This window comes from Glandiceps talaboti, chromosome 15 (genome assembly GCF_964340395.1).
Source record: "Glandiceps talaboti chromosome 15, keGlaTala1.1, whole genome shotgun sequence".
Taxonomy (NCBI): Eukaryota; Metazoa; Hemichordata; class Enteropneusta; family Spengelidae; genus Glandiceps; species Glandiceps talaboti.
In genome coordinates this window covers 6,332,509-6,359,421 of record NC_135563.1, presented here as the reverse complement: position 1 = coordinate 6,359,421, position 26,913 = coordinate 6,332,509, and the positions used below count along the sequence as shown (strand labels likewise).

General features: G+C 36.5%; 2 protein-coding genes across 2 annotated transcripts in view; both read left to right on the top strand.

Annotated features, from left to right (window-relative positions):
* The window catches only part of LOC144446881 (N(4)-(Beta-N-acetylglucosaminyl)-L-asparaginase-like), an 8,339-nt gene extending 6,864 nt beyond the window's left edge, over window positions 1-1,475 (top strand). The window contains exons 10-11 of the mRNA XM_078136726.1: window positions 604-737; window positions 1,267-1,475. Coding sequence (XP_077992852.1) covers window positions 604-737; window positions 1,267-1,475 — 343 coding nt within the window. The remainder of the gene's footprint in view (window positions 1-603; window positions 738-1,266) is intronic.
* Window positions 1,476-3,051: 1,576 nt separating this feature from the next.
* Window positions 3,052-23,691, top strand: LOC144446880 (chloride channel protein 2-like). Its single transcript, XM_078136724.1, has 21 exons — window positions 3,052-3,108; window positions 5,322-5,490; window positions 6,688-6,819; window positions 7,313-7,441; window positions 8,233-8,366; window positions 8,667-8,750; window positions 9,033-9,237; window positions 9,909-9,993; window positions 12,189-12,290; window positions 12,540-12,624; window positions 13,393-13,545; window positions 14,112-14,292; window positions 14,796-14,893; window positions 15,816-15,931; window positions 16,588-16,721; window positions 17,764-17,963; window positions 18,423-18,458; window positions 19,154-19,180; window positions 19,993-20,097; window positions 22,421-22,507; window positions 23,518-23,691. The coding sequence occupies exons 1-21, from the start codon at window positions 3,052-3,054 to the stop codon at window positions 23,689-23,691; spliced, it is 2,493 nt and encodes an 830-aa protein (XP_077992850.1).
* Window positions 23,692-26,913: the final 3,222 nt, after the last annotated feature.

Here is a 26,913-nt window from a genome sequence, read left to right as displayed (position 1 = left end):
ATTCTGACATTTCTCTGTGGTATCCAATTCCATTCAAACCTGGCACAAAGGTGACATTATACAGGATATTTACATGTCACTTTGATTTGCGTTATATGCAAATTAGACCAACTGTTGGCCACATTTGTAATTACAATCAACATTTACTTCATAACTAGTATTATACATCGATACGCCATTCATATTATCAGGGCCAACTTTCCGTCACTGTGAGCTTGACTCGACTTTCTGGGTCAATTATCAAAACCAAGCCATGTCCACAGACACGCAATTAAGACTAAACCCACAGCACCGGCCGAATGACATTCCATTACGGGATTTCAGTGAGTACTGGGTGGGCATTCAAAATTCTACACAGATGTGTATGGCCATGCCGATAGGAAACCTAAACAACTTGTATGACGATATGTCCTGGTATCAACGAATTCACATAGACAAATAACATGTCACATGTGTCACCATTCCTTTAGCAATATTTGCATGTAATGCAGTTGTGCTTCAGTGCCATTGGATGATTGGTTCTATTCTTTTATAGTGAAATCTTTGTTATTTGTGGAAATTTTGGGAAACTAATATCTAATTATTTTATGTATAATTTTCCAGTTATCAAACCGTGGAGAATATGAGACAAGGCATGAGTCCCTCTGAAGCTGCAGCCGAAGCTTTGGGTCGAATCGCCTACAGATTTAAAGACTTTGGTGGCGCTGTTGTTGCTGCAAACAAGCAAGGGGAAGTTGGTAAGTTTTCTCTGCCGTCACATAAGCTCCATTTTTGGAAACTGTATTAATGCATATGATGAAAGATGAAGGGGAAATGGGGAGCCGATTTCATTGATTGTGTCTCATGATATATAAGGGAGCCAGTAGAATTTAGAGCGGGGGGGGGGGGGGGGGTAGAATGGAACATGGGGAACACGAAAAAATTCGAGTGCGAAAGGAAGTCTTGAACATTCTGATGGTATGAAGGTTTTTGGGAACGATATGATTTGAAGCAATTTACACCTCAGTAGCATATGTTTACCAGGTACATTTGCACAATGTATTGTGGCTTCGGCGCAGTAAGTCTATTATCTAATAATGATGGCCATGAGAATATGCCTATATCTGCCTTTATGCAACACCTTGCTCGTTCCCTAATCCCTCGGTAATTACAATTCCTTGACAAAATGATTTTTTTTGGTACACTGTAATGTGACTGTCCTGTAACGATACTTAATCTCTGTTTTACAATGTAAGGCTTACGTGTAAGGCCTCTTCTTTATTCAAGGTGGTGCATGTTATAGTAAAAGTGGCGGCCGTGGAGAATTCACGTACATGACAGGATCGATGACCACCGTAGCTGTAGTTGAAATGGAGTGCATAGTTAAAGGAAAGAAAGGCACTGTCTATGTTGATAACGTTGGAGCGGCTTCTACGGTACAATTAAACAAGTTTCTGTTAGTGTTGCTGGCTCTAATTTTCTATCTCAATATTTGATATCGTTTGTCTTACATTCCCGGTCTTCTTACCAGTGTATTTATACGGACTTCTTTATATTTGATTTAAGAATGAAATTATGCAAAGGTTCGTCCTGCTGGTACTTGACTGTCAGAATCGAGTTCCGTCATACGTACACACTATACAAGCAGGAGGAGACAATATCCACATTGTATTTTTTATGAATTGTATTGGAAAATTACATATATCATATTATATCATATTGTTACCCTAATTACGTTTAGTTGAAATAAATGCTGCGACTTGTATTCGGCTGATTTGTGATTTTCATTCAGTGTGAATTTCCTCTTGTTCTTCCTCTGTACTATACTGTACTGTACTGTACTGTACTGTACTGTACTGCACGGACGGCACGGCACGACACGGCACGGTACTGTGCCGTGCCGTGCCGTGCTGTGCTGTACTGTACTGTACTGTACTGTACTGTACTGCACTGCACTGCACTGCACTGCACTGCACTGTACTGTACTGTACTGTACTGTACTGTACTGTACTACACGGACGGCACGGCACGGCACGGTACTGTGCTGTGCTGTGCTGTGCTGTACTGCACTGCACTGCACTGTACGGTACTGCACTGTACTGCACTGTACTGTACGGCACGGCACTGCACTGCACTGCACTATACTGTACTTTAGAGAACAAGCAGAATTTACGGCGTTTGGGATGGGTGGAGGTTTAAAAATGGAGGACAACTAAAAATGGGGGTGTGAAGGGAGGTTTTGAAAGATTTATTGATCAGAAAGCGGGGGCACGAAATATTTTGCTAATGATTCTAAGAGAGAAAGAGAGAGAGACAGACAGAGAGAGAGACAGACAGAGAGACAGACAGAGAGACAGACAGACAGACAGACAGACAGACAGACAGACAGACAGACAGACAGACAGATAGACAGACAATGAGAGTGAGACAGACAGAGAGATAGACAGACAGACAGACAGACAGACAATGGGAGTGAGACAGACAGAGATAGACAGACAGAGACAGACAGACAGACAGACAGACAGACAGACAGACAATTAGAGTGAGACAGACAGAGAGATAGACAGAGAGTGGGAGGGGAGGGAGGGATTCAGAGAGATACAAATATAGAGTTGAACATTTCACGTATTTACTCCGTCGACAAATAACTTTCACGCGATCAATACGATGTTACAACTTTAATTTCATCATCGGATTAGTTGGGCATTTCGAATAAAAAGGAAGAATTTTGGACAGCTAACATAATTATATGAAGGATAGGACGATTTCAATTCGAATATAATAGCTATATACACTGTTGTAGGTAAGCTCTTAGCTGACGACGGGGCACAGATGCTGGACACCATTTCCCCCACTGGCAGGACTTACTATGATCGTAAAACATGACAAACATATTTGCTATTAAACACACCGCAGTTACATCAATATTCCCCTTTAACTAAGTCAGTGTTATCTCTGTCTGTATAAATGTTCATAATTCAACCAGTTGCAATCATGTGTTCGAACTTTATTCACGTTGTTACTGTACATTCACCATAACTGTTGAATGTAAAGTCTTGCTGAATACCGAGTATGTCGAGCAAGATTTTAAAAGAATCTCCAAGTCAGCTAGGCTATCAGCCAACTATGGTGAGTACCTTTCCCTATTCAAGTACTTTTCCCTGCATAGTGTGTCAAATGAAATAACGTTCGATAAAGATTTGTAATGATAGGACGTATATACTCCCGAAATCCCATCCAGAGTAGAACATCAAGAACTCAGTACTCCGCCACAGTATTGACACTTTGATTCGTTTAACTTAAATATGACTTTTCACGAATCGCAACTTATTACGTTGTAATCGGAGTACAATGTCCTTTCTGCATACCACCGTGTAGCTTACTGTTCGTTATCTATAGACCTAGGGTCAGTCGCCATTTAAATTCGTTATCTGTATTATCGCAAACCCTACGTCCAGATATAACTTCAAAACATGGTAATATAATTGCAATGTGTGATCCATCGATTCCAAATTAACGCCGATATGTAACTTTGTACGAGACAGTTTTAAAATCCCGTCCCTCCAACCTATAACAGTGATACACGATGCATATTAATATATCGTTTTTTAAAACTATTATTAATATTCCTAGTAAATATTGTATTGAAATAATTACCGCTTAAATTTCAAACAAACGTTGTCATTGCAGCATTAAGCTTTCTTTGAGATTTCCGACTTCTCTCCTTCATCACACATAATCATATGTTATATACGGTAAATATAATCAGAATTTCTAGTTTATTGACGTGACGATAATGATTTGACCCTCTCCCGTCTGTCAGTCTCCCAATCACTCTGTACACCAGTCAATGGTTAACGCACTGGCTTTGCTCTAATGATAACATATCGTTTCATTCTTTGATTAATATATGATATCTGTACACTCACCCCCTCGTTAATCTCAGGCTCGCACACGCAATTTTTTATTAAATTGTTTTCAGAAAATCTCATAATATAATTATCGTTCAACAACAAGGCTTCCGTTCAAAAGATTTACTGTTATATTATCTGACATATTCTGTTCAAATTATTGTGTCTTTTAAAAAAAAAAACTCATTTGCTATACATATAATGAAACAAGGCCGTCCTCTTTCTCGCCTCAAGCTTGAAAGTACTACTGAATTGTTTAAGGGATAAACTTCTAAATTCACCAAAGGGGCACAACTATCATAGACACTGCAATATATGTGGACAGTCCGTGAGCTTGGAATCATTTTACTTTAATAGCGCCCTCAGTTTTGAGAAAGTGTATACTTTTCCCCATTTTTCATGTTGAGACTTAAAACTGCTTTTTTTTCTATTGAGTGGTGAAGATCAAATCTGAGTTCTCCTCCACGATTACAAAATAGGGTGATGATATTCCGCGTATATCTATCATATTAGGCTTCTAAAGCCACAACACAACCAATTAATGTGTGGAGAATATACGAAACTTTGGGCTTTGGGATTAGTAATGTTCTCTCTTTTTCGTAAAATGTGGCATAGTAACACTTTCGGTTTGGAGATCTCTCCGCGGAGCATGCCATCCCATCCCATCCCATCCCATACGATCACCCTTGGAGTTGCCCTCCCCCCATCCTCCGCCCGACGTATTTGTGAGCTTCAAATACACATGTAGCATATAATATAATACATGTGAAGTGACTGATATCTACGTGGTAAATATGGTTTGGTTATACACTACAGACAAAAAGTATTGTCTCACTCCGACGACATCGTGATGTGCGTGAATAAAATATTCACTGACATGTAGAAACATGGAACAAATGCATTTTGAATAAAGTTCAACTTACGGCACGTATAATCTCCATTGGTATGTATGCATGGAGGCTTAGCCCACACCTCTAACTGAAGCCACTATATACATGTATATCTATAGTGGTCTGAGCCTTCCGAACAGAAGTACAAATCTTACAGTTCCAAAACATAAGAACCCTTACGAAATAACAAAAAAGAAAATTAATACAAACTAAATAATAATTCTCACTCGAGAGACAGGGAAGATCAGCGAAACGTCCACATTAGCTCAATAAAGGTGTAAAACGTATGTTATTGTACGTGCTATACCAAACAGTTTAGACATTTATTAAAATTTTGCAGTTTATTGAGTTACAAACAAGGACTTCACATGTGTTTTTTCACATTGATTTTTTTTCAAGTAGGAAGACATGATAATCTTTTTTTTTTCTATAGCAGTTGTGCGGTGGAGTGGAATAGGTTAGGGTAACATTGTATAATATGATCTTTTGTTATGTTCTTTTCTATTTAATAATAACACAACGGATTTTCCTTTCTTATCAGATGCATGGCCAATATCGTAAAGACCTTGCAAAATTTGCAAAGGAAGAAGCTGTCAGATTGCGACTTGAACAAGAAAAACTGCGGCGATGGGAGGCGAAACAAATAAAAAATCGACGAGTTATTAGACTTCACAGTGGTTCTTCAGAGTCGCTCCTCCATAAATTGAAGGGTATGCCACACTGATATTCCACTTTGATACCTCTTTCGACTCATCTGCTTTAACATCTTTCACTCTCCACCCTCAACTTTCACCCCTTCACTTTCTCACTCCAATTTCTCGCTATCAGTAATACTGCTTAAAGTTATATACTTGCATTTGTTGAACCAGTGATGGAAGGTTGTTCCAATATTTGATACAGACAGGCGAGTTCTGAAGTTTATATAATTGCAGAATTTAAAAACACGATATATACGTTTTTTTGAAATCACAATACATTTCTGAACAGTCAGGTGTCAGTCAGAGTCAGGTGAGGGAAGAGTAGTAAACTACCACTGACTTGTGAACTTGTGGATAATGATTATAATACTTGGTGCGTCCATGCTATTACAGTATCTTTTGTACCTGGTTAATGTCAAGATGATGCGATTACCCAGTCATTTCTACATAATATGTACATGTTGTAATTGTCTTGTAACCTCCTGTCATAACCAATGTCGTCATATAGAGGGCGAGTTCAATAGTTCAATGTAGGCTTAAAAACTAAATTGGGCCCAAGACCCCCACCCCACCCCCTCTAACTTAATTGGCCATTAATAATTGTTTGAGACATCACAAACACTTTCAATTCAGTAGTAGTAGTAGTAGTAGTAGTAGTAGTAGTAGTAGTAGTGGTAGTAGTAGTAGTAGCAGTAGCAGTAGTAGTAGTAGTAGTAGTAGTAGTAGTAGTAGTAGTAGTAGTAGTAGTAGTAGTAGTAGTAGTAGTAGTAGTAGTAGTAGTAGTAGTAGTAGTAGTAAATGATAATAATATGTAATGGGAAACAACAAAGAAGTGCTCTGTTATTGACACTTTAGCTAGTCCCATGCATTTTTACTGAAGTGAAAACTCTTACATTTCTTGATTTTTACATTTTTTTAGGGGTACAAACCAATTCCCTAAAAAGTGATATTATTTTTAAATGGTTCAACCCCCCTCGTTCCCAAACTAAAAGAGTTTTATTTTTTTTTTATCCCACATTGAACTATTGATCTCACCCCTAATAGGAATACACATTGAAAATAGCAAACACACTTTTATGCAATCTTGATGACTGTTTTCGAATTCAGGTTCGTCGGCAGGGAAGATATCCCTAACACAAATATGATTGGGATATAGTGATATTTCTAATGCGAATTGACCGTATTACTTGTTAATACTGCCCTCTATAGGTGGAATTAAGTGGTGTAGAAGTCTTGCACATTCTAGTTTGGGAGATGATTGGTTATTCCTAGCACTCCTTGGAATTGTAATGGCTTTATTATCCTTCGGTATTGATTATTGTATTTCGTTTTTCCAGAGAGGTAAGCAACAGCTTATGTCACGTACGATGTTATCTTGAGGTCTGTGATAGCAGAGGGAGTAGCTGTCAGAGAGAGAGAGAGAGAGAGAGAGAGAGAGAGAGAGAGAGAGAGAGAGAGAGAGAGAGAGAGAGAGAGAGAGAGAGAGAGAGAGAGAGAGAGAGAGAGAGAGAGAGAGAGAGAGAGAGAGAGAGAGAGAGAGAGAGAGAGGGGGGGGGACAGACAGACAGACAGACAGATACAGACAGACAGACAGACAGACAGACAGACCGACAGACAGACAGACAGACAGACAGACAGACAGACAGACAGACAGACAGACAGAAAGAGAGAGAGAGAGAGAGAGAGAGAGAGAGAGAGAGAGAGAGAGAGAGAGAGAGAGAGAGAGAGAGAGAGAGAGAGAGAGAGAGGTTCCTTTGTTTATCCTAACAATTATTGAATTTGAATCAGAATTTCACATTGAGTCATCTCTTGTTTCTTCATTCCGTTCGTACAGGTCAAGTTTATGTTTTCCATAAATTAGACGGACACCCATTTCCTCAATATCTCTTGTGGATTGGCTATCCAACTATCCTGATTGTATTTTCGACTGCATTCACTCACTACGTGGAACCCAACGCTAAAGGTACGAAGTCGTATTTGTTCAATTATCCAAAATCCTTTATTTTTCATGGAGTTTAAGACCTAAACGTTATGATGTTCCATATCTCATTGTCTACTGTAAACATTTCAGCCTTTTTCATGTTCTTTTGCTTGGCTTAGGAGAAAGTGAAGAAAAAAATATACCGGTATAAGGAGTGATATGTATAGCTGCTAGGATTTCGAAGTTGAGAAACATAATCTATAATTGTGTGCAATCCAATACAATACAGTTTGTGGTCAATTAACAATTTGTGTAAAATCCCAAAACTTGCATATATATTTGTAGAGCAAGAATTTCGCGAAAATAAAGCAACGCAGCACAGTTCATAACATACCAAAGGTATCATGAACTTAACCATTTAATTTAACCACAGGGTGTTTTTCTAATAAGCAAACGATTGGCACAATACATGAATGGTGTTTGTAAAAATGGCATGGTCTTGTTTCGTGCGTCACTTGTCATTTTAAACTGATGTACGTGCAATGCTTAAAATAGTATGTATGTATGTATGTATGTATGTATGTATGTATGTATGTATGTATGTATGTATGTATGTATGTATGTACATTGTATGTATGTATGTATGTATGTATGTATGTATGTATGTATGTATGTATGTATGTATATTTGTATGTATGTATGTATGTATGTATGTATGTATGTATGTATGTATGTATGTATGTATGTATGTATGTATGTATGTATGTATGTATTCAGTTGAAATGATTGCAGAATTGGGTGATAACCTTTTTAAACTTTTGTTTCTAACATAGGTTCCGGTATACCAGAAATGAAAACTATACTTCGGGGTATAGTCCTAAAGGAATATTTATCATTAAGAACACTCGTTTCAAAAGTTGTTGGCTTGGCCACTTCTTTGGGGACCAGTCTGCCTTTGGGCAAAGTGGTAAGTATTTGACATAATATGTAATGAACTTGAAGTTACTGGTAGTAAATAATCAAAACCTACATGATTAGGCTTTAATGCAACAATGTCATAAATCACACGACGACGAAACTTGTGGTGTCAGTGCTGGCTACAAAACAACAACAACAACAACAACAACAACAACAACATCATCATCAAAAATAGTCATAGCAACCACAACAACTTTAACTGCTACTAAAGTATATATTTTAATACAATGATGGGGGAATATTTCTACATAAAATTCTAGTCGCTCATATTCAAATTAATTTCCCACAGGGTCCATTTGTTCACATAGCAAACATAGTAGCAACAGTACTGAATCGATGGATAGGAAAACTAACCGGTGGATATAGTTACGTGGTAAGTTTTAAAATATTCCACTTCTTTTGATGTTATGAATGGCTTCTATATACAAACTGTATTGGTCAATGTAAAAAAAAATGGTATTTACATGTATATACATGCACATGCACGCATACACACACATATATATACACGTACATACATACATACATACATACATACATACATACATACATACATACATACATACATACAGGAGAAAACTGTAGACACAACTCTTCTTGGTCGGAATTTTACATCAGATATTACAAAAATTCAAGCGTTATCCCTATTTTTCAGAATGAATATCAAAATTACGACATGCTGGCTGCCGCCTGTGCCGTAGGAGTTGCGTGTACCTTTTCAGCGCCGATAGGGGGCCTCCTCTTCAGTATCGAAGTAACCACTTCACATTTTGCCGTTCGGAACTATTGGCGTGGTTTCTTTGCAGCAACGTGTGCAGCGTTAATGTTCAGATTGCTAGCTGTTTGGGACGAAAAGGAAGGTATCAAAATATAACATTTTTAAGGCCTAACCTCACAGAACACCATTTTTTTTTTTTTTTTTTTTTTTTTTTTTTTTATTATATGCATTTACAAAAGTTTACACAACAGAAAAAGAACATTACACAACGGATAACAATACAAAAGGGAGGAAGAAGCGAGGCATCAGTACGTTGAATCGCAAATAACTAAGGAAAGGGGAAAAGTGTATGCACGTGTACCAAAATGAAATGAAATGAAGATGTGATATTTTACTTCAGAAACTGGCGGACAATCAACTTCTAAATTCTCAGCTTGTCAATAAAAGATGCAATTTCAATTCAAATGCTGTAATATTGTAGTTTTTTTCAGCATTAATTTTTTCAGAGAACACCATTATATGACGTCAAACTACTAGTACATGTATTGAGGATAACTGAATTTTAATGTCAGATATTTCACACTTGTGTGATTTCATTCTTTGCCCAAATGCATAGAAAATGTTTTTAATCGATCAAGACTGTGAGTTCACAAACACTGCACTCTCCTTCTGAAGAATTTTGTTGACGTTTGTAGTTCATAGCATAAGTTCCAAGTAACATTGTACCAGTTACAAAGAGTGAATTCCTTTACATGTTTGAATTACATGTAATTGTTCTTGATGGCAATACAGCGTTTATAATTCTATTTTCAGAAACTATCGTTGCATTATACAAAACTACGTTTCGAATGGAATTTGCATATGATGTCACTGAAGTGTTTGTTTATGCCATGATCGGGTGAGTTGTACCAGAGTGTGTGTTTACCATCTTGGAGATTTCAGCTGCTGTTGTCTTCCAACTTATACGAATGACGTTTTCAAATACGCTCGGTTCGACTTAGTCTGGATGCCAACTGTGGTTTCTAATCACGTCTGGTCAAAGTCCCTCAATCAGCACAGAAAGTTGTTCATCCAATCAATGAACCCCAGCTGCTATAGTGCAGTAAACAGTGTATAAGTAGCATCCTGAGCTGACCGTCAAATATACCATATTGGGATAGTACATAACACCCCCAATAAACACTAACTTTATGAAGAACTGTGTTTTTGGTTAGAATTTTGTGATTGTTTAACAACGACATAATGTTAATGACTGTGTGGGTGGCTGTGGATGGATTTTAAATTACATCTAATGCATCTCAGGACTTCTAGAGTGATGACTTTGACTAGACTGTGAGCGAAGGTTTAAACCGTAACGATACTGTATAGGAACTAGACTAGGTTCAACTCTTTGTGTCGAGAGATGTGTGTTGTTTTACACATTGCTAATTTCTCCTTGCGTACCCATCCCTGACTTCAATCGAGGTACGTACGTAGCACTGTTCCAGTTCCAGTTGTTGGAATAGGAAGTCAATATGGTGTGTGGGAACGAGGTTGGGCTGGTTAAATTGGGGGGGGGGGTGCAATTGCTGTTGTTGAAACCCTGTATGTCATTAATGTCTTACAACCCTTTAAAGATCACGATGGCGACATATAGCGTTTATTTCAAACACTACAGTAAAAAGACATCTTAGTGGCAATTGCAAAAAAGTAGGTCAGCTACTGACGTCACCAGGTAATTCATGATAAAATCAACGTCTGTGGAATTATATAATATAATTATACAGTGAAGACTAAAAGTACGACGACCTTGATGTGGTCTAAAGTGGTGACGTCATAGCTATGTACACTCAATTACATTTAGATTATAACATACTCTTTCACTTGTCCACCCTGATTAAAATCTAATTGACGGCAAAGCTTGATTGATATTACCCCTCAGTCGACGCATGCACAAAAGAGAAAGCATAAGTCAAGCCCTATAGACGTGAATTTGATAATGGTGTCTCCTCCTTGATAAGATTTTAAGCATTCTGCGTGTCTTATTAGTTTATTAGATTACCGGTAAGGTTATCACTCGTTGATCTGTACAATTTGATTTGCAGTAAAGTGACAAGAAGATTAGATTATACATAGACATACCTAGACCATTAAGAATGATAATATCTGACTGAAGAATAAATAAATAAATAAGTAAATAAATACACACATCCATCCACGCACGCACGCATACACACACATACCTACCTACCTACCTACCTACCTAACGTACACACACACACACATACATACATACATACATACATACATACATACATACATACATACATACATACATACATAAATACATACATACATACACACACACATACCTACGTACGTACGTACGTACATACATACATACATACATACATACATACATACATACATACATACATACGTACGTACGTACGTACGTACATACATACATACATACATACATACATACATACATATATACATACATACATACATACATACATACATACATACACACACACACACACATACATACATACATACATACATACATACATACATACATATTTTTCACGAATAAATACTAGATAAACGTGTCATTAAGCTACTTGTGACTATAGGTGGAACTAGAGACTTGTGGATCCTGAGTTGCTGTCTTTGGCTATCTAAACCGTTGGTTTGTTTGAATCATTCTCGCAAGCCAGAGCGTATAAAACGAAACCTCAGATCTGGCGTGCACGTTTTTGGACGGTGCCGTAAAGAGGCCTGTGGTTTATGACGTTGGTTTGGATAGCTCGACGTTATAAATAAGTCAACGATATGACTCTTGGCTAATTTATGATTGATATGTATAATCACTAGGCAAATGTGTTGGCACATATTAAAGACGAAAACATATAGGCTTGACTGACAGATGGACGGATGGTCTGTAAGAAACGCCTTGTCGGCCAAACCCACTAATGACAGAGTGACCACTCGACACGATGTATCTTGCAGACTATATAATAGACAGAGACAAATGGATAGTGAGTCTGTACAGTAGTAGAATTTAGCTTTGGTTTGAATATAATGCCACTGTCACTGTCTTTGTTACAGGGTAGTCGGCGGATTTGGTGGCGCACTTTTTATATTTCTTCACAGACAACTAGTTGAATTCAACAGACGGGATACTATTCTGAAAACGATTCTGTCAAAGAAGTGAGTCTCTCTCTCTCTCTCTCTCTCTCTCTCTCTCTCTCTCTCTCTCTCTCTCTCTCTCTCTCTCTCTCTCTCTCTCTCTCTCTCTCAAAACCACGGTTAGTATACGATTGAAATATTTCATCTTTATTGCAATACATTGCACATATTTCACAGAACTTTTCTATTTTTGATCCAATTTGCAGTGTGGAGGCCATCTTTCTTCTTTCTAGTATATAATTGTCATTAAATGACCGTTTTTCATTTCAGTCGTTACTTGTATCCAGGGATTATAACGATAGTGATCTCTACATTTACCTTCCCTCTGGGATTTGGTCAGTTCATGGCTGGAGAGGTATACACTGTTTTTATCATTTACTGATATGTAATTTTATTTCCAAAAATGTAATATTAATTCAACTTGAAGTTACTAGTACATGTATATTTATATATTTTTTCACATGTTCATGTCGTCAAAACATAAAAGATTTAACGTATATAGTATACACCAATCTGATTAAAATCTGATGGTACGATGCTATTCTTTATTTACCTCTATTCCGTTCGTTCGTTCGTTCGTTTGTTGTGATTTGTGTTCGATTTTATTGTTCCGGGAGTGAGCGCCTTCTACCTTTTCCAGGAACAACAAAATGGACAATAAACGACAATACACGAAGTTAATAATAGAGGTAAATAAAGAAATCAAGCTGTATTCCCCACATCAGAATTTAATCTGATTGAGAACGTGTCTCAAAAATACAAATCTCATAATTTTGCTGTTAATTTGTACAATAAAACTTATTCTCAGTTAAAATCAAGCCAAAAAAAGGTCACCATGCCAACGTTTAAAATGATGTTAGGCCACCTTAGAGTCTAACATGGCCGCCGAACGCTGTAGGATAATAGAATATTCAGTTTCTTTGGAAACAAAACGATGCACCCTCAAATTTCTGTAATTATTTCATAAGGATCACGAAAATTTAAAGTTTTCATGTGACAAAATTTGGATAGATTTCTAGAACCTTACTTTTTTGGGGAAATTGGCCCTCTTATCTACCTTAACGTCTGAGGATGGAAATGTTGCATTTATATACTAACAAAACCTTTCCTCTATCATGCTCAGTTAACACCAGGTCAAGTGCTGACATCTTTCTTTAGCAACGAAACTTGGACTGGTGCCACCCAAGAAGAAATAGAGAATGCTGAGTTTGCATCCTACTGGTTCGGTAACCATGGCAATGTTTTTCTTTCGATTGGATTGTACGTATTCATGACGGTGAGTATTACTCATCATGGTACTATTCTGTGTGGCTTGTTTGTGGCCAAATGGATGAGGATTGGGTATTTATTTTTGATTTTTTTTTCAATTTAATAAAACAATTTCATCTTAGCCTTCTACTTGAAAAATTAATATGTACCAACATTGACCAAGTCCTTGTCTGTGAAATAAATGTCTAAAATGTTTGTAATTTATTCTACGTCACCATAACAAACATTTTACACATTGTATCAATCTTTTGCAATTTATTGAGTTGCAAACAAGAACTTGGCATGTTATTTCAAATTGATTTTTCTAGGAGGAAGCTAGGATAATTGTTTTTGTTATAAATTAAAAATCCAAAATAAATACCCAACATTCATCCGTATTGCCACTTTGAGTGTAGCAGCATTATCAGACTTCCTTCAGACACAAAACCATATTTCGATTTTTCTGCCACCAAATGATTGTCGATATACTTCACTGCGTTAACTACATTACATTCATTCGTTGCCCGAACACCAGACACTCATCTAGGACCATGAATTTTTTCATTTGCAATATTTACGTGTCTTTCATTTCAGTTCTGGATGACTTTAGTGTCGATCACAATGCCTGTTGCCTGTGGTATCTTCATGCCTGTGTTCATAGTGGGCGCATCGCTTGGTCGATTGGTTGGTGAGGCCATGGCGGCGTGGTTCCCTGATGGCTTTATGCAAGGTGATCAACTCCTTAAGGTTGTGCCAGGTGGATACGCTGTTGTTGGTAAGAATGCAAAATATGTAGATAGATCGCAATTAATTCACAAACTTGAAGGAAAGATTAACGGTGTACCAAACCAATATACAAATCGTCCGTGATTGTAATAATTATTTTATGATATTAATTGGCATGGTTTATCATAGACAATTTGCATTTCTTGAAACGAATGTGCAGGTGTACGTTAATGTACCAAGACCAGTTGATACTATATGCCCCACTGATGTTTAAGACTTCCCGAATCTGGGAAACTCTTCACGTAAAAGCATGTGAATCACATGTTTATAAAGCGCCATCAACGAAGGTAGTAAACATTCTAGACTTGCATTTGTTTATGTGGATATTACAGTGAAGTATGTACAATACGTAGGGTCTTATGTATACGTAAATACGTCCAACTGTGCATGTAAATATTCCATAAAGTTATCATTAACTTATAATCATTGAAAATGTATTCTTTCAAGTTTATAATCAAACTAGTATATTGGCTGTACAATTTGTTATTCCAGGGGCTGCTGCCTTATCTGGGAGTGTGACTCACACAGTATCAACGTCTGTCGTTGTAGCCGAGATGACAGGCCAGATCACTCATATATTACCTATTATGGTAAGACATTCTTGGGGTTCATAACACAACACAACACAACACAACACAACACAACACAACACAACACAACATAACATAACAACATACCATACCATACCATAACATAACATGACACGGTACGACACGACAATACACTGCATGGCATGACACGACACGACACGACACGATACGACATGACACAACACAGCACAGCACAGCATAGCACAACATAACGTTACACAGCACAACTCAACACAACACAACACAACACAACACAACATAACACAACAACACAACACAACACAACACAACACAACACAACACAACACAACACAGCACAACAAAACATAACATAGCATAACATAACATCTCAACACAAGACACACCACATAACACATATTAACATAACATAACATAAACATAACATAACATAACATGATATGACAAACCACAACACAACACATCACATCACATCACATCACATCACATCACAACACAGCGTGGCATAGCATTGTATTTATGACATCAAGTTAACATAAAATAACATAACAGCAACATAACATAGAATAACACCACCACAATACACAAAATAACATACAACACATAACATTGATAACAACATAGCATAAGGTAACACGACATCAACATGGCACATGACAGTGACACATATTGCAAAGTTACAAAAACCGGTACACTGAAAAGCGTTACTAACATTAACTACTTAATGGCTCAAGAAGTAATCTCTTTCGTTATAAGCATCCAAACATTACACTTTAAACACTGTGGCCAGCTTACACTAATTCATTACCATTTGGTGATTCAACGGAGAATGGATATAATACAATACTTAGTGTCAAATACACATGGCGAACAGAAATATTCATTACCTATGAAAAATGAGGGACTTACTTACATGTACCTTAACGTATTGTTGCCATTCTAGGTAGCTGTCCTTATTGCAAATGCAATATCTCTGCTTATACAACCATCCATTTTCGACAGTATTATTCAAATAAAGAAGCTCCCATACCTACCTGACATACCAACAGGTGAAGCCAGGTGAGTACAATGAAATCAGTCACATACAATGATTAAGTAGAAGAAGATGATTTATAAGTTTTTTACTCAAGTGAAAATACTTACATAATAACCTCTATTAAACTATTTTAAAATAATTTTACTGTCGATGCATGCTTCCTTTATCATTACAATTGTCTTCTGGCATTGTTAAAACAGTTTAGTGCATAGTATGGATTGTTTGAACATTTTTTATACGTGTGACAAATTACGTCATCGGATCGTTTATAAATTACCTTTTGATACCGGGTTTGAGTTCAGATAATTGCAAGTGGTGGGTAAGTGTGCTCCGGTAAGTACAATACTGCGAATACCTAATAAATATTCAGCATAGGCTAAGCCAAAACACTCAGCTTGTGCCCCTTTAATGAGAAGTATCTACTTATGATGTCGACTACATAGCAAAATCATGTCTGTAGAGAAATTCATACTGTATTGTAACAATGATAACACAATTTGGCGACCGAATGATCGCTCTACAACCAATCAATACACAGGGAAAACTAGATGGCTAATGACCCTCAACGTTTGAAAACACTAGATAATATATTGCAAATATTTTCTTCCTGCAATGGTATTGTAACATTGCAATAATAAGACAGCAAACATGCTGATAATCTATCCATCTTTGTTTACAGAACTCATAATATTTTTGCAGAAGAAATAATGACAACGGATATTGATTACGTCACGTATGACTATACGTATATGGACTTGAAGTATTTATTATCACAGACTTATCACAGCACATATCCACTTGTCGACTCTCTTGGTAAGTTTACTCAATGAGTGCATACTGTCCTAGCACATATCTATATACCTAACTGCATTGGTCACGAGATCATTAAATGTGCACATATCCAGTAATATTAAACACTCCCCCCCCCCCACGCAACCTTAGTACATCACTACGGGAAGGTACATCATGCATGTATACTGTATACTGTACAGTGCATTTCCTCAAAGCGAGTCAAAGCTATTAAATGAACTATCAAGATCAGTGAGTATGCATTTAGTTAATGATATAAACAATAACAGCATGCATACTACTTTAACAGATTCTACCAACTTTCACTGGCTGCTGACGTGGATTTTGTTTGAACTTCAACAGATAACATCTTGTGCACTAAATTCAGAGTCCACAGGGTGTAAGTGATGTTTATATGTTATCTTTATGGTGTCCACCTCATTATGAAACCTTGTGACCAGGCTCACTGAACTTGAGAGTTCATTTAATAGCCTTGACTCGGTTTGGGAAAAAGCACTGTAAATACCTAGTGTAAGGGTACTCAGTACAGAATGGTATACAAATGCTACCAGTGCATTGCTCAAAGTGCCAGGGGGGGGGAGGGGTACATAAGAATTTCATAGTAAAGTCTAGTGTAGCGGAGGTATACAATATGAGAGTTCTGTCCACGGTCTATTCTATCTGACAGTACTCACCCAGCCAATGATCACTTTTCACATTTACCATCAGGGAAGCGTTTCCGATCATTGATCACAAGATCGGAACGCCACAGGAAAAGTTTTTATCCTTCAGCAGTCCGTCAGTTGAATGGATATGACCCATTAGCCAAATGTTCATAATTGTAGTCTTTCTTTTTATTTTATCGTTTTAGTGTCTATCCTTTGTGTGTGCTCTTGTGTTTTTATCAGTGTTTTAAATATAAACTTTTTAACGCGTGAGCCAAAAGAATTCTGATGTATTTTAAATTGATATATTTTTTATGCATTAGTGAAATAAACTATGTTATATTATGTTGTCTTATTACACACACTTCCATTAAAAAATCTCTTTTTTTTGACATCTGCAGACGGAATGTTATTCGTCGGTGTTATATCACGGTCAGAGCTGGAATATTTAGTGGACTCTAAAATTGGAAGAGTTGCTAGGATAGAAGAAGCTAACAAGAGATTGAATGAAGACAGTGAGAACGGAAGAGATGATGATGATGATGAGAAAATGGATGAAGATATCGACATTGTCTATGAAGCAAAGCCAAGAAAAACTAAGGTATTACTATGATCGCATACATGGTGTTAGGGTATGGGGTGTGGTGGCGCTTCTGGAAAATGTGTAAACCATTTGGTAAATGTTGTAAAGCAGCAATTGAACATATTCAATATGCGAATTTAAATAGTACCTAAAGCTTTCTGAATACACAGGATCAGTTTCAAAAAGGTAGAAGAAAACGCGAGAATGTGTTCCTTACTGGCACATATACTGGACACGCAGATACAGGGTGATATAGTTAATCTAATGCACCTTGTCTTTTAATAGTAACAGAGATTAGAACGAGTTTAATATATTTCATACTGAAAACCTCGGGTTTCGATTAACAAGAGGCATACAAATTAAATATTTATGCATAAACCAATTAGACGCAATTTAATTGGCGTAATATCATTGAGAAACACCCCTTAGTCATTTAAATCATATATTCTTTCACCTTGTCTCCCTCTCAACTTACAGTCAACGGTATCAGACATCCCGGCGTCCTTTGCTAGGGTAAGTTACATCACTTCGCGCCTTCGGGGGTTTCTGCACGATATGATAATTAACTTAGCGGAAAGACGAATCTAACTGGGCATCGGGGACTTGAGTATCTGACTGCTTTCTTTCTTAGAGTCGACCATCTCCTAGACACAGAATTAGCTCAATGACCCGAAAAGTCATGGAGGAAAATATCAACTCAATGTTCTCAGAAAGGAACGAGTAGTGCATGAAGATAAGTAGTGCTGACTGCTTGACCAATTCAATAAAATCTCCTGTAATTACGGGTATTATAGAGAAATCCAAGAAAACGTTTACAAAATATGTCTGAATCATTTTATATCATATCTACGTGGTATTTAGTATGGCTTCATAAAAACTTGCAAAGGAGAAAATGTATATTCAATGAGTGTGTCCCAAAACGGGAGTTACTATTGGTTGATTTTATACTTTGCTGTCGGGTCACATACAATATACCACACACCGTCTATTCATATTCTCTGAATCACTCACTTAATGTGTTTTAAGATTTCATTTTACTGAGAGATCGATGTACTTTATCCACGTTTCATGTATTATGGCTAATGCACTCAGACGAGTTTTCAATGAAAGAGTGATCAGAAATCTAATACATACTAAACTTACATTGATTATTGACGTTCTTGAACTTGAGTATTAAATCCGATGTGTTTTGCCTGTTCATTTACTAGGTTGACGTCGACTTGAATGCAACGGAGGTAAGTAATACAAGCAATAAAATGCTGGCATATAAAGTGAGTGCCATAAAACGCAAAAGTGGCTTGTTAGATTGCATTCATTACTGATGCTACATGTGTGACATACATGTCTCTTGATTTGAATTCAACCGAATAATAACATGGCAACGGACCATGATAAATTGTTGATGACTTCACAACACTCTGCACAGCGTACATGTCTGTGGAACGTGACTGACAAATAGCTGACTGTTAACGTTTCCTTGCAAAGTGAGACACAGGTGGTTATACGTTGGTACCATTTTTACTTGCCTAGTCATATTAACAAAGCGCTGCTGACCGACAAAGAAATTGGAATCCATGCTTCGCTTAACAAATGGAATAAGCAAAGGTAGCAGGAGTAACAATTTAAAGAGCATTTTATTATCAAATAGCTTAAAGTTTGCTTACAAGTACGAAAACCTTCAAAGGAGTTAGCAAGCAAACACAGCGACAAAGTAACAATGATATTACGAGCGCTTCAAAACTTTGCAAAACGTTATGATAACTATATGAGATGTAAAATATATTGTTCGTGGTTCCAAAAATCAATATGACAATGTATGAGAATGTATGTGATGTATCTTTGGGAGGTCTAAAAATAGTTGATGCACTAAAACAATCATATTTCAAGTTGCTTCCTATATGTCCAGATAATCATTGTTTTAACGGTTCAATTTCTTAGACCAATATAATGATAAAACTAACACTGTCAGATCACAAACTTATGACAAGATGTTAACCAACGGATTTATCCTATCATAAGATAAAAATGTCACATATTTTCTTTTTAGCAACTTGATTGGGAGAGAGAACAGCTGTCAGAAAAAGTCAACTTTGCCCCTTGCCAGATAGACCCTTCTCCTCTGCATGTGGTCGGAGAAACATCACTGCACAAGGTGAGCTGTTTCTGTTATATATTCAGCGTGAGCTATGTGAATACATAATTAGGTGTCTATTCTTTATATTCTCAATAACCTCCAGTTAGAATACTGCTAATCCACTGCACATGGGATAGACTTAGAATATTGTGCTGTTCAGTTTAGTTTTAAATTAGAATTTAAGCCTTATATTCTACAATTCATTAAACATTACATTGAAGATTATTTATATTCCTGTCAGTCATTTTCATCACAAACTGAAATCGACCAAGGTTTCGTAACTTGGTGCTCCTCCCTTTTTATGTAGTACACACACACACACACACACACACACACACACACACACACACACACACACACACATATATATATATATATATATATATACAATACCAAATATCTATTTATAGATGAAACTCACCCATTAATGCATACATTAAATCAAATTGATGAAAGAAAAATAAAACAGATATATATATATATATATATATATATATATATATATATATATATATATATATATATATATATATATATATATATATATAACAGTATCATGTAAGATACACACGAGCCGTTACACAGTGTTTCACGGTGTTGCGATCATTAGACGACTAACGATATAGTTCTATGAAGTTCCAATTTCAAATTTCAAAATTTCCTTTTCACGTGATATGGGTGCCACAGTGGAAGTTGGTCATATCTATATTGATATTACTTCGGAACGTTTATTTAATAAATTCAATTTGTTTAATTCAATATATATATATATATATATATATATATATATATATATATATATATATATATATATATATATATATATATATATATATATATATATATATATATATATATATATATATATATAACAGTATCATGTAAGATACACACGAGCCGTTACACAGTGTTTCACGGTGTTGCGATCATTAGACGACTAACGATATAGTTCTATGAAGTTCCAATTTCAAATTTCAAAATTTCCTTTTCACGTGATATGGGTGCCACAGTGGAAGTTGGTCATATCTATATTGATATTACTTCGGAACGTTTATTTAATAAATTCAATATGTCAGTATATATATGATATATAGCATTTCTGCCAGACAGAGGTCACACCGCTTCGATACATTCGAATAGGAAGTTGCATGTGTGATGACTGACTAGTCAATACTATACTCTCGTGTTAGTGATGGATTGTTTGTAGTTTGCATGACGGGTTTTGAAAGTGTATCCGCAATGTATTGTTTGCTGCTATTGTCCGAATAGTCGAGTCAACGACGAGTTACCAAGAACCAACTACAATATAGAGGGATGGCACCGCAGAATGCAAGCCAACGTTGCTTCTCATCACCCAAATATTTAGTCCATCTGTTAGACCTCGGATGTTCTTCCGATAGAATACAACACACGACCGAACATTGCTATCGAGGATGGAACATCCGTTCGGGCAAGCCCTCACTGCGAACTTCGTTCGCTTATAGTATCGAAAGAAAGCCCGAACGTCTAGCAGCAAGACTACCAAATATATGGCGATTTCTCAATATTCTGAAACGTGAGCAGGTAGTAAACAACGTCGTCATCAACCAAATGATTGCCGTTGAATCAGCGCAACCACAACGTCGACAGTATCAAGATTCTGCAGCCAGAATCCATGCAATAGTGCAAGATTTTGAAAATCGTCACATGCTAGATTTTCTATGGGGAATAGCCCACAATTTACAGTTTTAAACACTGGCTGATCATGATAAACCGAGCCGAGTCACCATTTACTGTCACCAAAGTCTTACGACGCGAATTCTGATATACATCATACATGTACATTCTGAGTCTCAATATTTTTTTCTACTTTTGACTCGTTTTCTATCTTGTTACCTGTATATTTTGTATTGAACTGATAATAAATAAATTTTTTCCAATAAAAAAAATGACTTCGTGTTTGTGTTTATGGATGATATATATTCACATGTCCCCATGTAGCAGAACAGTGTTACTTAGGCCTCAGATCACAAACATTAAGTACTATCCATACCCACAAAAAAAAACATGTGAATGTAGTGAGCATAATGTACGCAAATTGCCGACGATGACTTTTTAATGAATGACAAACCCGTTCATCTGTAATACTAGCTTTTTTTTCGTTCGGGGTCAGTTGTCCGGGGGCAATTGTCCTCTTACCATGTTACATATACTGAGTTTTCATATATATATATATATACCTGTAAATGTGTTGCATGTCATGACTTATCATATAAGAAATAACCCCCCCCCCCCCCCCCGAGTCATAGATATCATTGACATGAGTTGACCATACTCCTTTTAAAATCCTTTTTATGCGCAGGTCCACAACCTGTTTAGTTTGTTGGGTATAAACAAAGCCTACGTCATCGATATGGGACGTCTGGTTGGCATAGTAGCACTTGATGAGGTGAGTAGATTTCGGGCAAATCTGGCTTGTGCAAGTTATGGTATGTTAAAGAATCAGGACTTCCTTTATTATACTGTCTGCTTCTGTCAACTGGCCTTCATTCTATCAGAATGACAACAAGACAGTGACTTGCCTCAGTCTAGAAAGAAACCCATTATTTAATAGTTCATGTTCATGTTTTCCATATTGTTCATGTCTCAAACTTTCATTGATTATACGTATGTATAAAACAATGCAGATAGATTTAATTTTGCAGAGAAGCACACGATAGCTTAACTTTGCGACGATCAGTAACCACCTCTACTGTGATTTTGGAATACACCCCTCAATATGTCACAATGATAGAAACTGGGTTTCAAATGAACAAGGATGAAGCATTAGCAAAGTGATGGAAAATATTACCAAATGATGCTAGTGAAAGCGTTTTACTGGATCATTTATATGCTCTGACTCTCAGTCACTGACGTCGACATATACCTGGTCACTGACTGGATAAGAGGGTGTTTGATGATTATCTGAATCCAGACTCGACTTAAGCACGGTGACTTAGTAGAGCGCCCCTATATGATGGGATTGGGAGAGTAAAGAAATGGCGACAGTAATGACAGATTTTGCATACAATTCACTGGTAATAGGTAAAAACAAAGATGATGACAACCCATTTTTTGTTTTCAAAAAGTACACGATAAAGTCTCCATCACATAACATTTTAAAAATAAAAACCACATAAGAACCACTACATCAGATATGTTAATCAGATGCCATTTATCATCGAGAGTAAAATACCAAAACAAGTGTGTTCCACCCAATACACTGTTGAAGGAGAAAACGTTGGGCATATCAAGTTCATAGATATGATGTCTATTTTTCGTTTCCATGAGGAGGGGGGGGGGGAGGGAGGGGCTTTAAGATCCTTATGTCACGCCAGTAGGTTAGATATAGTATTCGATGCCCGCATTGAACTATCGGATATCATGATACAGCACCTTTCTTATGTACGTTGATGACAGGTCAGACAAGCGATTGTAGGGTCTGGTATTTATGACAGTGACTCAGAAGATGATGATGAAGATGATGCTTTCTATGACACTTATGATGAAGAGGAGAGAGATGTCAATGAGGAAGGCTCTGCGCAAGAAATGAAGGAAATAACAAACGAGGAGCCCAGTGAAAAGACACAGTAGAAAACTGATATCAAAGCCACTTATTTACAATAATTCATTGTAGCCTGGAATCCAGTCAATTTAGGATTTGTCTCTTGCTTTTCCTCTACCACGCCTGGCATTTTTCTAATGACCTATACTTTTAATTAAGCTACAGCCAGACAAAAGGTACACATTTTTATTTGATATTTGACTCTTCCTGTGAGTTAACAACGTCACCATGTGATTAGAACCAACTTGAACTGTACGATGTAAACGTAATTACCATATTCAATGTCGCTGCGGGAGATCGTAATGTAATTTTAGGTTTGAATATACGGCCATTAAACGAAATGCCAGGTGTGGTAGGGGAAGAGGGAGAGAGCAAAATCACACATGACTGAATTTTAGGCTAGATATCCAGTTACTGTAAGATTGTTTCAACAAGGTGACAAAAAATCTTATAGACAACAGTTTGACGTGTTTACAAGTAACTGATATTTCCACATGGGATTGATAACCGCTGCAAATAATGTCCTGATTTAGATCCATTTTATCTTTAATATCTAGTTTAGTAAAGGACCATAAACCACCTTCAAACAACCTAATATCTGCACAATAATCGTGTTGTCAATGTACCTAGGCCAACTATACGGTGATGACACGTGCTTTAGTTAAACAACATTGATAAATCTGCACTAGGTGCAACTGTATGGTTAGATACAACGATTTACTTATAATATCGTAAGCACTGAATCACCTATTGGTAAACATATTTGTGTAGCAGTACACATAATATGGTATGAAGTCGAATCAAGTTGATGTTTAGGTCCGGACCCTAAAATCAGCCCCTCCCCCACGTCCTCATGTCATGATTTCGACCTGCTACTATACTACTTAGAGATAAAATCGACCTCTCATTATCATACACAAAGTCTAATTATTGGTATTTTAACAATTTTCAGTGGAAGCATTATAAGTTTTCTGATCGCCAAAAAAGGCTCGAATCACAGCTAGTGCACTTTAAGTCATCTTACGAAATATAAAATATTAAAAAATCTCCAAACATTTCAGGTATGTCGACTTTAATGGCACTGGCTTTAGCCATTTTGTACTGATTCGCTACGGTACACTCAAACGTAAGCCTTTGCTGATAATTTACAGATATTGCGATCTGTAAAAATGACTATGAAATTCAGCTAACCACAATAAAAGCCAGAAATAATTACAGAATATAGTTATCTCATTTTTAGACAATAAATTCATTTAACGGCTGGCATGCGTAATTCCCAATCGGCATTCTTTGTAAAACGAGTTACAGAAATAATACATTTTGTACGTTATCATAAAATTTGATCTGTTTATTTGTTTCATATTTAGCAAGGCGTTCCCGTTCAGTGAACCTCTTTTAATCTATCACGTTTTTCTTTATTTGATGGACGAGACTTTTATTTGATTTCAGTGTACAATCTTACATTATTTATAACTTGAGTTAGCCTTGCCCCAAAATAGTCTAAGAGTTCCTTGAGGGCGTGTATGCTATGACACATGTAATGGTTGTGTGTATTTAATATTATGTGTACACGTCTTTTACTTGATTTTGACATGTTCATATTTGGATTCTTAAGTATAATTTTAATTAACATACTTGTTGGGGTGTGTGTAGTAATGATTGGGAACTTTGATTTCCCAAGTTTTTCCCCTTGTTTTGTGTAATGTGTGTTTGGTTTATGTCTGTGGTTGAATTTGTCTGTTCTATGTGGGACCATAGTGGAAATAAGTTTTTAACTTTTCTGTGTTATCCCATCATAATAATGTTTATATTGTCAGTTGTTTTTGTTTTTGTATATGTGCTGAAATAAATCAAATCAAATCAAATTAAATCAAATAATTTTCAATCTTTACTTTCTGAAACACCATTAGCTATTATGACGCACGACAACTGCAATACAAATCAAATTGCAATTTTGGTTATTATATGCAATCAAAAGTCGAGTGAATCGAATATGAATCAACGAACAGAAAAAGAAAAATCCTGAAATAAACCGAGGTCGACTGCGTTTGAGTTATTGAGTAATATAATATTTTTTGTATTTTGGCACTTGGATTCATATAAGATACAACTGCCTCATTAATATCACAAGTCACTCTTAAAAAGTCTCTGACGGAGACTGATAAAAGCATCGTGAGTGTTGAATTTATCTTGCATGTAAATCAGACCATGTCATTCATTTCACAGAAAAAAAACATTGAAACGCCCGCAGTGTACTCACATATTGATGTGGTTCCGTTGGCATGTTTTACGTTAGATAGACGTTGAAAGAGAAAGTACTGATATGACAATCAGCATGTAAACAAAATAGGGAATCTATTAGACCCTAAAGGGAAAGATTGGGAAAAGATCGGTAGATGTAGAGTAAAGAATTTTGCGTCCTGTGTTTTGTCTTTCTATATATGTGTAGTCTACAATAACTAGTAGTATTTAATCCTCAACTGTTAAGTGACTGACATGCGGGTGATTGATTGCTGACAGAAAGAGTAATCGCTATGGAGAATCCAAGGTTGTACATGTAATATTAACGGTAAATAATGTACAAGAAAGAGTGAATTTCACAATACTGTACCATTCAGCGTTATGTTTGACACAACCACGCAGAAATCAATGACAAACTGCAAATGCTACACTTTCTAGCAAGATCGCAATTCATTTGTCTATTTAGTCTGAATGAAATAAACCATTTATATATATATAGCAAACTACAGACACCCAGGCACCAATGTTTTCATGTCTGCATGGTGGCACATCGTTTCATTTCATTACGATAAAATATTGCAAGAAAGTATCTTATGAGCTCGGTATGCTATCTTAAAGTGTGGCAAGTTTAGTTCATCCTTACTTTCTGCGTGTTTGTAGCAATTTGAAACAAAGCCGCTGAACAGTGTAATGAAATCCGTTGTAAAACGAACTGCAAATACTCCGTGTTACTCTTAATCTAAGCTTGGCTATGACTTGTCTTTAATTACAAATGCTTTTAAGTCAATGTTACTCCACTAGGAGGTCGAGGTTATAGTAGGAAATCAAATGAAAACTAACATTTACAATACATTTCCTATACTACAATAATGTACTACAATAATGTACTTTTCGGTGCCATGATAAAAAAAATTTGGTTTTACAAGGAAAGAATAAGTTGAAAACCTGACTCATGATACTTAAAATGAGACTGTGTCAAGACCCTGACATTGAAATTTTACTTTTCATTT

What these genes read in the sequence shown, in the direction of transcription:
- LOC144446880 (XM_078136724.1), top strand. Translation starts at nt 3,052, where the DNA reads ATGTCGAGCAAGATTTTAAAAGAATCTCCAAGTCAGCTAGGCTATCAG. An exon ending in CTCATATATTACCTATTATG is followed by an intron (nt 14,894 to 15,815) that starts GTAAGACATTCT and finishes TTGCCATTCTAG; the next exon opens with GTAGCTGTCCTTATTGCAAA. An exon ending in ATACCAACAGGTGAAGCCAG is followed by an intron (nt 15,932 to 16,587) that starts GTGAGTACAATG and finishes CTTTGTTTACAG; the next exon opens with AACTCATAATATTTTTGCAG.